This window comes from Cystoisospora suis (genome assembly GCF_002600585.1).
Source record: "Cystoisospora suis strain Wien I chromosome Unknown contig_2619, whole genome shotgun sequence".
Classification (NCBI taxonomy): domain Eukaryota; phylum Apicomplexa; class Conoidasida; order Eucoccidiorida; family Sarcocystidae; genus Cystoisospora; species Cystoisospora suis.
In genome coordinates this window covers 3,978-16,800 of record NW_027155417.1, presented here as the reverse complement: position 1 = coordinate 16,800, position 12,823 = coordinate 3,978, and the positions used below count along the sequence as shown (strand labels likewise).

The 12,823-nt window shown below is 55.3% G+C and overlaps 1 protein-coding gene across 1 annotated transcript; it reads left to right on the top strand.

The window, feature by feature from the left end:
• Positions 1 to 2,834: 2,834 nt before the first annotated feature.
• CSUI_005403 (atp:guanido carboxy-terminal catalytic domain protein) lies at positions 2,835 to 12,476 on the top strand (the record flags this gene model as incomplete). The annotated part of the gene is made up of 18 exons (XM_068065579.1): positions 2,835 to 2,957; positions 3,187 to 3,499; positions 3,902 to 4,008; positions 4,407 to 4,637; positions 4,992 to 5,180; positions 5,253 to 5,372; positions 5,768 to 5,853; positions 6,045 to 6,162; positions 6,386 to 6,723; positions 7,112 to 7,241; positions 7,724 to 7,945; positions 8,394 to 8,616; positions 8,855 to 9,244; positions 9,545 to 9,845; positions 10,183 to 10,244; positions 10,869 to 11,511; positions 11,833 to 12,004; positions 12,243 to 12,476. The coding sequence occupies exons 2-18, from the start codon at positions 3,358 to 3,360 to the stop codon at positions 12,474 to 12,476; spliced, it is 3,708 nt and encodes a 1,235-aa protein (XP_067922446.1). The 5' UTR covers positions 2,835 to 2,957; positions 3,187 to 3,357.
• Positions 12,477 to 12,823: the final 347 nt, after the last annotated feature.

Below are 12,823 nucleotides of genomic sequence, written 5' to 3'. Positions count from 1 at the left end.
CTTCGAAGATCCGCCCCTAGAGGGGCATTGGTCAGTGGTCGAAGCCAGTGCCCCCACAGAGGCTTTGCTTCGGCACGCAAGCCAGTGCGGCATGGCCATGTCAGCAGACGCAACCACGAGTTCGCAAGCTCTCTTTGAACGTGAAACTGCGCGTGTAAGCCCCGTAGCATGCGAGGCCGTCGTCTCTCATCTCTCACACGCTTCAGAACTCGCGGACCGCCTCCTACACCGTGGCCCGCGGGGGGACGGGCCCACTTCGTCATTCCGAGCGACTTAGCATTGTGGCTTACTGTTGTGCCAAATGGAACGACGCCGGAGTGCTTCCAGATTTCAGGCAGCCAAGAGCACTCCCGCCGGTTGTAGTTGGTCTGCGACTGCAGGTGCCTGAGCATCCGGAGAACTAGATAATTTCCGTTCACGAGGAAACCAGCGGCCACCTCGTCTTTTTTTTTTGACGGCAGTGAAACTCAGGTTACACGCCACGACGGCGAGGAACGGAAGCCCGCCAGAATTACGCAGTCTTCGAAACAACCAAAATACTCAAAACAGAAGCACGGACAATCAAGAAAAACAGTCGTTGGGCATACCAGGACTCCCACAGCACCCGGCACGATCAGAAACACCCACGAATTTGAGCTCACGGGCTAAAACACTTGAGACACTTTCAGCGTGATGGCTTGTGTGGCCGTTGTTTACGGTAACCATTGTCCTTGCTGTCCCCCCCCCCTGGCCAGAAAACAAACGAGTGCCCCTTCCCGTCAGCCCCGGAGTCCATCTGTCGGTACGAACACGCAACAACCGGCATCTCTCAAAAGTTTTGGTCAGAGAGCTCAGTTATTGCGTGGTGAATGCGGGGGCCTCAATGCTGCTAGGTGAACTCTATGTGTATGGGGACAGTGTGCCCATCCAGTCTGTGTAGACGGGGCTTCCGGCTACATTGGAACCGACGCCTTCGAGACGCACCGGGCGGCGCACAGACCGTCTTGCGCTTGCCGGGAGCACAGTGCCCCGACAGCGGTCGTGTCCACATCGCTGTAGTTGCAGCTTCCCCTCTGTGACGCAAGTGATCACGCCACAGCCGCAAGTAAGTGGAATTCTAGAAGAAACCTCCAGTCGATACCACACGGGCACAATCGTCTCGGCATGCTATTTCATCGATAGTAGCTCGTGCGCTTGCCGGTGCGCGGGAAAAGCTGCCCCCTAATTCACATTTGCTGTACACGAAATCGAAGAAGCCAGCCAGTTTGCTACTTTGCAATCTGCTTACCTTTCTTTACATGCAGCACCCAGAAAAGAAAAGGAAGTTTTGTACGGCACTCTGACAGCACATCCAGCCTTCTGCTCGAAGAATTCTTACTGCGCCCTCCTGCAACCAACTGTGTGCGGACGCTATGTCTCGCACAAGGACCGCGAGAGTCTGGGCTGTTCGTTAAACAATTATTTCACTCCGTGGCAAGCGACATACTCCGCTCCCTCAGGCTGCTACCGAGAGCAGTAGCGTCGGGGATTGGCGACCTCGACGCCGGACACCGTGCACCGACATCAAGAAAACCGATCAAAGACAAGCTGTTTAGCACCTGGCGACAGCTACATGGCTGCCTCGCACCGGATACGCACCGCGGATTTCATTTATCGTTTGCAGCACTACTTTCCCAAAACATGCAATGCGGGACCTCGCGAGCCGGTCTGCAGTCAGTGTGGTACTGGGCTCAGACAACCGGTCTGGCTCTCGTCCAGCCGCATACAGAGCTTGATCGCTTTGAATTGTGCGGGTGACTTACTGGCTGTACACCGGGAAAACATACTCATACTTCGTGGCCAGTCAGACTCGGACAGGATTTCTGAATCTAGGCCACCTTACCAGGCTGCTGGGAAAGAATCAGACGAGTTTCCCTAGGACAGAGGCGGCGCAGGTTACGCATTTCTCTGTTTTTTCTGCTGTGCCCTGGTGGGCCTTGCTCTTCACGGTCGTGATCGGCGCACTCAGCGGACACGCAGTCTTGTACAGTGCAGAAGAAGCCTTTTTCGGGCTGCTGACTTTAACGGGACTGGCACCCCTTCCTTCTCCTGCTGGGATTGTAAACGCCAACAGTGCGCTCGATGGAGTCTTTACGCCACCCCCGAAAGGCGCGTGGCAGCTTCGAGGCTTCCACAATTAAACAAGGTGTCTGAAAGAATTGAAATCCAAGTAGCAGATCAAGAGATACCACATTGGTTCCAGGCGGTCAATCGCGCCTGCACCGTTGCTCGGGGGTTGTCCACTGCGTCGTACTCTCGGTGCAGCCACGAAACTGATGGTTGGCAGTTTTCCGCTGCTTTATAGCGGACTGGAGGCGGCATCGACAGCTGTGTGAGGAAGGCTGCAGTCCGGGTTAGCTCTACTTCAGTCGCGGGCAACTCCGGCAAAGGGTGATACCAGTTAGCTAACATGGCAGACAGGTCAGGGCCATGGCGAGTGCTCCCGCTGAAGCTCCTTGCGCACTGAACTGGTTGACCGCGGGGCGGTCGTGCCGGAGCTCCTCACTTCTTGAAAACAGACACGTGCTTGCCGGCAAACCGTAGATGTACAGGAAGACGTGATCTTGCTCGCGTCCGGACCCGAGACTTGTCGTTCGATGCCAGCTCCTGTAGGTGCACCCGTCGTACGCGAGAGGGAATGTGAACCTAATATGCCTCTTTCCTGATGCGATTGCTCTTACGTGTCCGCTGTGAGCAAAGATTAGCATCGAGTACAGCTCATCAGGGCTTGCAATCTGGTGGACGAGCGCGCCATTCCTATTGCGGCATTCCTATTGGGCCTGCGCGAAACTTATTCGGTCTTTCCTGTGCACAGGCAGCGACTGAAGGATCAAGAGGAAATCCGCCATTATTGCGAGACACATCAGCTGCCGCAGCTGCTGGCCCTCCTGCTCAATCGTCTCGCCCACAAGAAAGACGCTCACCCCAAACTGTTCTCGGTACGTGCATGCTGGGGTGAGAAGCTTGTTCGGGCCACAGCGACAAACTCAGGAGTGGAGAGATTGGCAAGCCGGTCACAGCAAACTGCTCGGAGTCCTCGCGTGACGGCAGGTGGGGAAGAGAGGCAAGCAAACCAAATGGCACGACCGATGACACATATCTGGGTCTAGGAGCTTCCATGAGAAAAAGGCGTAGAATGGTATATTTTTTCCCATTGTCACTGTGAAGGTCAAATTCTTCGCCGACCGCGTTTCAGACTCCGACCTCGGGACAATTGGACTGTACCGTTCAGCGCCCAGCGGCCAAAATGCGTCCTGCCCAACGGCAGGGACAACTGACCTGACTGACGCTGATACAGCCCCCTTCGAAAACCCATACCGGGCAGACAGACGACTCTGGATGAGAAACAATATCGCGCCTGAAGCATGGCTTCAGCTGGGGGAGCTCCGAACGCCCAAAGGCCTTAGCGCGTTGCAATGCCTTCTTCCAGAAGAAGACGATCTCACCGGGGGAAAAGAACTGATGATCGGGGCCGATCCGGGTGAGACCCCAGTCGCTGTGTCTGCCTGTGCAACAGTCTCTCACGCCAACACACGACTGCCACCTGGTCCTGTTCCAGGAAGAGCTTTTAACCTCGGTCTTCAACTGACCAGTTGCCTTCAGCTTGAGAGCAGTTGCCGTGACGTGTTCCGTGGGTTTTCAGAGGGAGGAAGAACACTAACCGGCAGTCTGGCTGGATTGAATGTCAGCAAAGGCTTGCTTACTACTGTGCTGTTGATTCCGGTCAGGCAGCTGGAGATTCGTGAGCTCTCCTAGCGTAGCACAGCGGTGTCCTCGGGCGCGCCGCTGCGCATGTGTGTGCGGTTCAGTAGCACTGCGGTCGCTGAACATGAACCTCATTTGTCACGGAAGGCTGCTTTTCCTGCTATGCTGTATTTAACAGGCATCATCGCTCTCAGCCTAGACTGTTATGAGTCGTTTCACGTACTCTTCTCCGAGTTTCTTCGTTTCTCAGACGCAACTCTGTCTGCGAAGAGCCTTTTCACGCTAGTAAGCACTCCGGTTGTCTTGCTGCCTCCTCCAGATTGGGGACTCTTGTGTCCAGTCTGGTGCTCCGACGCCGATCTTCTCTGATCTTCGGCGCGGTGGCCCGCATACCTGTAGCGCCGGTGTGCATTTGTACGCGCAGAGCTTTCTGACTGCCAGTGTAGCGGGCCTCGTGAATTCCCTCAGCAGGTGTCTACGTCGTGGGCACATAAACACCGCGAGAACTGCATCCGAATGATAGAGAAGTCGCTACAGTTTTAGATTACGTGGCGCATCGAAAAGCGTGGTAACTGTCGCCGACGGTTTAGCACAGCCTCATGTAACGCTTCCAGCAACGAAGCCAAGCGGGCGCTTCGTTCTCCAGTGCAGGTGGCGTTGTTCTACGGTGCATTCTCCATCAGCCGGTTTTCCCATTCGACGCCGTGCAAGAACGGGTCCCATCTGTATTGCCCTCACTTAACATGCACTCGGCGGTCCGCAATTTGACACTTTGCTTTCACCGCAACTTTGCATCAATCGCTTTTCCGCCAACTATGACAGTGGCCGAAAGTAACAAGGTGATTGACCGCGCACAGAAGGGCATCGCGAGCTGGATGGCAAAGAGGACAACAAATGGAGAATGGCGAACCGATGTAAGGTGGTGTTCTGGCTGGCGGCTCTCAGTTGGTTTGCAGTAGTTTCTAGAGAGTAACAATTTTCTTTCACTGCAGAGCTCACGTGCCCTGGCAACTAGTGTCTGCTGTTCCCACCGAGAATCTTTCTCCTGAGACCGACGCAGCGTTACCTCGTCCCGAAAAGGTAGGCCTTGCCGCTTCACCCCAAGTGTGAAAAAGCAGTGGTGTCCTACAATACAAGTAGTGACCGGGTTATTGTCGAGGAGTTGCTGCTCGGTTCGCCATCTCCGGGCCCCGAGCGACCACCAGGGTGTGCAGCCTTGTCTGACCCATTCGCCAAGGTGGATGACCGCCATTGCTGAGTACTCGTAGGTTGAACTGTTCAAGGGCCCGGACTTCTTCGGCCGACGTGGACAAGCTTTTCGTACCCTTCTGAGCGAGGAGACACTAATCTCTCGCAGTTCGTACATGGATAACATGAACTCCCACCGGGCGACGGCCGTGTGGTTGTCGCCGGATAAGAAAACGATTGTCAAAGTAAACTGGAAGAACCATTTAAGGGTGAGCCAGTAAGTGTCCACTGTTCCATCTGACGGCGTTTCCCCCTAAGCTTTCTGCGACGGAGATTGTCAGCGCCGCACTGCGATAGTCCGGGCATGCGCACAGGTTGAGATACAGATATCCAATCCCTTCGACGCAACGGAGATAATCGAGGGTCTGCGCAATGCATATGATCTGTTCGACTGTATAAAGGTAGGCTGCCATGATATGCAGCGCAGAACAGTGCGGAGGTCTCGGAATTGCCCCCCCCAGTCTCAGTTTTCACTAGAACGTGGCGCCAGAAGACTGTTCGCGAAGGAGAGCACCCTAGACTGATCAGGATGACGGCCCTGTCGCTGACACGCGTCCGAATGAGTTCTTTTTCAGCGTAAGCGACGTCGGCACACGCACCCAAACGCGAACGCTGTCACTCGCTGTGAGGTAACACGGTGCAGATCGTCTTTTCCGTCCTCACTTCGCCCCCCTGCGTACCCTCTCCACCCTGCATCTTCGTTTCCCCTGTGTTCCCGCGGGTGTTCGCTACTAACAAACTCTAGCCTTCTAGCAAGGTGGACACGGACCATCTGGACTGACATGTCTTCATACAGGATCAGGACGGAGACGAGGCGTTCGCTAAGCACAAGGACTTCGGTTACCTGACGGTTGACCCCCTTGATTGCCGACTTGGCTTCTCGTTAGTCATGCACCCAGGCAGCGTCTTAGGCTGCCGCTAGGCAATGGCCGCTTTCGTCAGCCCTACGAAGCAGGCGACGACAAGAGTTTGCTCCGGTCGCCCCGCTGCAGGACAGTTGAGGGCAACGGCTGAGGGCATCAGCGTCTCGGGCCATCAGCTCGGTCCGGCTGTCTGCGTGTGGCTGCGTGCAGGGCTATTTTCGAAACCCGTCTGCTGCACGGCTTCATGTCGCGCGTTGCTTTACAGGAGCTGCTGAAGCAGGCTCACATGCGCAAGCTCCGACTCATAATGCCCGATGAGATGATCCATGTACGGCGCCCGCGGGTCCACCCGCTTTAGGCAGAAGAGGATGCAGTTGTCTTTTACGGAGTTTTCTCAACTCCGTCCCGCATTTCGTCAACACTGCAGCTAGTCTGCAAGTCGCATGATCGCTGCCTGCTGCCTGGTCAAACGGGGCCACCCACAAAAACGGAAACCAAATTGCGTGTAACGCGGATTTGACCAACCTGACTGTGTACGTTACTATGCCCAGGGCTTGGTTCCGATCTCGCTGAACACGCTGGAGGCGAGCGACGAGGTTCATGCCCTCGGAACTCTAACGCAGCTTCTGGCGGCGTTTCTCGAGGGACTCAAGCTAAGGCTACCTCGACCGCAGGTGGACTCCTCGTCGGGAAGTCTAAGCACGGTCAGCAGGCTCATGACTCCGATTGATTTGACCCGGAGCTCCCACGCCTTCAATAAGCTCAGCCAGCTTCTTGCAAAGAGAAGCGACAGGAAGGCGCTCGAACGGGAAGAGGGGGATAAGAAGACTGAAGGAGCGCTTGATAGAGCTTCAGGGCTCCAAGCTTTAGCCTGCCCAGAAGGTCTCGAGTAAGATGGAAGCCGGAACTCGAAAGTGGTGCCACCAAACTTTTTTTGATCGAGGCCACACAATCACACCACCTCTGTCCCGGTCCGGTGGCCACGTAAGATACCGTCAAGGCCGTGCGACTTCCCTGGGTGACCTGAAGAGCCTGCCGGTTTGTGACTCTCGCAGAATACTTGCCGGACGCCAAAGCAGTGAGGTAGTCATTTAACCACCGGTCAGCCGAGGCCGCTTGTGTCCGCAGGAAGTAACGCCACTTTGTTTCACACTGGCGTGGCGCTTTAGTCCACTTGCCAGTAGTCTGTGTACCGCGGGTTGTAGAGGCGGGGGGAGTTGCAACCTGCCTTCAGAAGCACGCGCAGCTGTCCAACTACGTTGCCACCTGTTTTTCAGCTGGTGGAAGGGCAAGGCAAGCTGCGGCTTCGCTTGCACGGACGATCTTCGAGACTACTGCAGCATGAGCCCAGTCCTGACGGCGGTAGTTGAGCGGTACCACAACTCGCAGGCGTCGGCCTGGCGAACGGTGAGTGACAGCTGCTGCGCGACCTGTGCAATACATCAGTCACGGGCTCTCACGCGCGGCGGCAGGACGCAAACCAGGCGGTGGAGCTCACCAGGCGAGGACTCCAGAGCAGTGCCTGACCTACACAGTTACTTTGGGCTTTGTTCCTATGTAACAAAGAGAGAACACTGCAAAGTGCCCACAATCGGGAGTTCTTGCAGAAGAAGACCAGTCCTCAATATCCTCCCGACTGACTTGGCACCGTAGCCTGCTATTAGAAGACGAGTGCAGGGCGCCAGCTTTGCAGGGCTGATGCAGATCGCCCTTCAGCGGGGACAGAGTTGCCAAGCACGGCCGTCTCAAAGTGTCAGGTGCAGAGAAGTCTCTCGGGGCGCTCACATTTTTTTGCGAGCGAGGAGTCCTGAGATCCCGAAGTTCATGCGGCCGGATGAGGGCCGTGGAGCGACGGTCTGAGGCGTGACTGGAACTGTCTGAACTTGCAGGCAGCGACTGCCTTTTATCTCAGACCGGACTCAACCTGCCCTGGCGGGTTGGCTAACCTGCCCACGTTCACAGAGTTTCTGGAAGACCTGTCGAAGAAGTCGCGAACAAGTCTGGACAGCGCGGCAGTTAAGCTTGTCGTGTGTTCACTACGACGCAATCTCTCTCTATACAAAATGCCCATGCACGCAACAGAAGAAGAGCTGTCTTTGACGCAGGACGCGGTAAGGACAGGAGTGACCTCTAGGGCGAATGCCGAAACCCCTAACATACTTAGTCCTGACTGGACTGAGGGTCATGCTTGTGATTGGCCACAGATGTACCCGGCCGGAACAACGCGGCAGCATTCCCATTCTGCTGGACTCCTTTTTGACTTCTCCAGCTGGTGCGTGGTCTTCACGGGGAGATAGTCGGTGATTAGTTGCGTTGACAGCTCCTGTGCATCACTGGAAAGACGGATGGGTATACAGACTTCGTATGCCGCTGGGTAGGCTGTTGTCCAGTGCGCGGCCCGAGACCGTGTATAGGCTTGGTGCCTGTCCAGAATGAGTGCGAATTCTCGTAAAGGTTCTTTTCAGTCCGGCGAATAGAATGAGTCGGCGCCGCTACCACAGGGCTGGCAGATGTGCATGTAGCCCGCTTCTAGAAATGCTCTACGCTTTATCCATGCAGATCTTGGACGCGGTTGCTGGAATGGGTCCGAGCATCGGCTGTGGACCAGGAAAAGGCCCAACAGCCGATGGACCTCCAGATGTCTTACGGTACTACTCGCCTTGCGTTAATCCCACAAGCCGGAGCTGTGGACCGGTAGACAGTTTCTTAAGCGATGTGGGTGTTCGTTGCGGTTTCTCTAACTTCGAGAAGGCAATCGGTCTCTCTACGCGCATGACTCGAGGTACGACCCGCACCCAGCCCTCAGTGTGGCTTGCTGTCCACTGAGGATTTGCGGCATCGGCACAGTTGGCTGTTATCGAGGCAACGGCTGCGTCCCTGGTATGATCCTCTCTTCTCTGTCCTGTGATTGTACTGGCAGTCTTCACTCTGACAGAAAGGCCAGGTGGTGGGAACCCTCTTTTCAACGTGGAACGTCTACGTGTTCTGCGGGTTCACTGGCTGTGCTGACTTTTGAACAGGACGTGGAGTTTACATTCCTCCCTCTTCGTCGTGGCTGGTGGCGATCCAGTTTGTTGACCACATATATGTCCAGACACATGACGGCAAAGGAAATATTGCCGATTGTTTCTATAGACTACTCGAAATTGCTCACTCATTCCAAACGCACCTCAGCGCATCTTCTGTCATATCGAGCGACCGGTTCGCCTTCCATTCTTCCTTGGGATACCTGACCAGCATGCCAGAATTCCTGGGTACTGGCATTCAGCTGAAAGCAAAACTCTACCTTCCCTACCTCTTATCGAAACCGGAGGAGTACGCAGCTGACTTCGAAGCTCTCTGCGAACACCACAACCTCGGATTCGAACTAGTTCAACCAGCTGTTTTTGAGCAGTCAAAGTGCAGTACAGGTGAGCTCATCCAACCTCTGTGAAACCGGGCCAACACCCTTTTTGTGCGACGGCAGGGCCCGCAGGGCAAGACCTCGCACTCGTTCTGTGTCTCTTCGTATCATGCTGCGGGCAAACCACGACTGCGAGCGAGCGCTTGGACAAGGCACACAGTCGTGGCTCCTCGGTACACAACCGCAAGGCAGCGGCTGCGTCAACTACTTCACATTCCACAAGAAAAAATGCCAGGGCTGTGTCTAACGGCTCCGGAACGCTGGGAGGGCAAGAGCAAGGCGGCATCCGTGCTCTTTTTTTTCGCAGGTATGGCCTGGGTGATGTCGACAATTTCCCTGGGTGTTACTGAGTTGGAACAGCTGGACAGCTTCATGAGAGGCGTCGAAGCTATTCTCGAACTCGAACAAAGCAAGGCCGGTTGCCTCGGTGCCACACCTCCTCGTTCACTGGCCGATGAAGGAGAAGCGCACCTTCCGCCACCGACAGAAAAGAAGCCACCGGCGGCTCCAGGGCCGAGCGCTCCAGCTGTGGAACCAGGAAAGGCTAAAGCCCAACTAAAGAAGGACATTTCAGTTTTGGCAGCTCACGCGCAATGGAGAGACCTCCGGTACGCCGAGATTTCACGGAGTTGCCAGACCCTCTGTGGCTGGATCGGCCAGTAGTCTGGCATCATATTTACACGGACACTACTTTCTGCCGGGTGCACAGCAGCTATTCGTTAGTTGTAAGCTCAGGTTCTGACAGGGAACATCGCTTCCAGTGTGGGCTACGTTCATGGGGTGTAACGTCGCCAGCGCGAGGAAGACCTGTGTAAACACACCGGGCAGATTTGCGAGCAGGAGTGATGGGCAGGCGAGTATCTGCAGGGCCTGGCCCCTTCTTCGATAAGCATGCGGGGTAAAAAAAGACACGTTTTTCCTGGTGCGTCCGCCCTTGCGTCGCAGTACGGCTTTCGGAGGGACCTCGCAGAACTGCGCTCACATTGGCCGAGTGTACAGATTTCCTGGTGAGTTGATGACCAGATCCCTCACGCCTCTTATCCTCTGGCAGCAGAAAAGTCGCAGTCGACAGCTCTATTGACTCTCTTACAAACGGGACTTGAGTGCTGAGCAGACTGGAACGGTCGGCTGCGACATGTGGAAGGACTGCTCCCGACCGACGCACTTGGGAAACCAGGCCTGCGACCGAGCTCGCCCTAGGAAAGTTACCGTTTGCCTAGATTTCAGGATTATCCCGGCTTCAGAGGCCTGAGTCCGTAGTCAACCTTTTCAGCAATGGTGATGCTTCCAGTGTGCGAGGGAGCTTCCGCCTTGTAGTTTCACGTTGTTCGGAGGTTAGCGCCAAGATGTGCACCGCGTGCGCTAGCCGCCAGCAGCGAGGGAACAACACCGGGGCATATCTTTTCCAATCAAGAGACGTTTTATCCTTGAGTCATTAGTTTCGTGGCATGTACAGCTGGCCTGCTTCCAGCTTGAAGACTAGCACCTGTCCACTTCGGTGGACAACACACTCGGTCGCTGTGTGAGAGGACATAAAGACTTTCACTCTGAAGTCAGTGTATTGCCGCGCTCTGTCGCTTTTGCTGGGATTGAACAGCTCCAAGCGTACGGTGTTGTTGGGCGTCCTGCAGGCGATATCGCTGCTACCGACGCAGATGCGTTCGTCAAGTTCCGGGGGCTCCTCGAGGAGGTCATGGGGAAGCCGCAAAACTCTATGGACGTTTTACTCAGTGGAGCATCATCTTCGCGAGCGCTGCTCGAAGTTTTTGACATGTTTCAGATCTCTGCGCTACTGGATGGGCTGCGGAAGGCTGTCTCTCTGTCCTGCGTCCAAATCAGCAACCTTTGCCTCATAACCTGTCGCAACTTCGCCTCCGTTCCCTTCCTTCCTTTCCTAGTGGCCTCTCCTGCCTTTACGCGATACAACAGCCGGGGGCTTCTGCATCTCGCGGAGGTAGAACGAGCCATCGTCGAGAGGCTCACTACTATAAGAGACCGAGATGACCCTCTACCCTTGGCCGGTCAGCGCTACATCCCGGTTTCTAGCCTGACTAGTCAGCAGCAGTCCATTTTACGTTCTCGTTTTTTTGTAGATCTGCCGGAAAAGAAGATGGTCGCTGAGCGGGATGTGCTGGACTGTGCCTATGAGACGTTCAACTTCTGGCCTCGACATAGAGGCGTTATTTTTTCCGCGGACCAGACCATGGTGTGTTTAGTGAACTTTTCTGACCACATTACAATCCTCGCCACTTGCGACGACAAGGAGCAACTTTGGTAAGGCAGCGCGTACTTGATGCTGCGCGGGTGCCCCTGCAAGGCGGGGGGGTACCACAACCTGTGAATCTACACCTCTGGCGGCTGCTCTATTACCAATACTGGGGCACCACCTACTGACGTGTACGATGGACGAGCGGTTCCGGCTCCGCTGTGAAGAGCAGTTGCGCTCTCAACGGTTGCGGCGAGGCCGACTGCATCTCCAGACAGACCGTTCCAGTTCCGCTTTACTCTGCAGATCGGAAACTGATATCTTTTGTCACCGGCAACCTCGGCCGTATCACACACACCATGCTGACAGATTCTGTACCATGTTCGCAGCAACGGTATGGAGATGCTAAGAACTCTCCAGACCGTCCAGGCAACCCTCGCGGTTCTCGAGGACAAGGATGCACCTGATGGTCTCTCCATTGCGCGCCGGGCGGATATCGGAGGTTACGTGGGACCAAGCCTAGCTAGAAGCGTCTGCTTGGCCACCTCTGTTGCCGCACAGGTACAGACGAGCCCTCTTCACTCTAGCTGCGCCGAACTCTGATCTTTGAGTCCGCCGTCCGCGTTGAAAAAGAGACACACGGAAGGACCGAAGTAGCTCGTGACTGTTTCGGTAGCATCCTTGACGGCCAGTTTTCTCTGACGGGTGCTTCTCTCCTGGACGTGTCACGCTGGGATCTCAGCCCACGAAATGACTACTCGTAGTAAACGGCTGCGTTCCGGGCGGTTTTCTTTCTCAGCTGACCTTAACTGGGGCGCAGACAGAGACAGACACGAAGGCGGCAGCCTGGGCTGCAGACTACCGTGATCGGCTCCAGATCATCAAGGACTGGACTTCCAAAGATGCACAGGGGCTTTCCTCCACGCCTTCAGCTCACAAGGAGGCGCAGAGTCACTCTGTTGTTGCTTCAAAAATGATCGCTTTTGACCACGAGGTTGAGCTTCTTGAGTCATTTGTCAAGATTTTAACGTAAGCTCACCTGGAGAGTCCCGCAAGCCTTTGACATTCCGACAGGAGCCCTATCTCCTCTAAAGGCAAAGAAGGAGCATGGGATCGACTTATTTAGGACGCGTCACCACTCCATCATGCTCAAACGCTGTCAGCGGTCGCTGTGTTTCGTGCGGCTCTCCAGCTGGAAAATATTGTGTTATTCACTGGCTTGCCGAAAAGGTCATTCCTTGTACTCGTCCCCGCTGACTTTACTCCCGTTTTCTCGAGAGTTCCAGGAGCCGATGAGCAGGGATCGTAACGACAGCTACTTTCACATGACAACAAAATGTCTCGGCTCTATCTATGTCCGGCGTCCCTGCAGCGAAATCG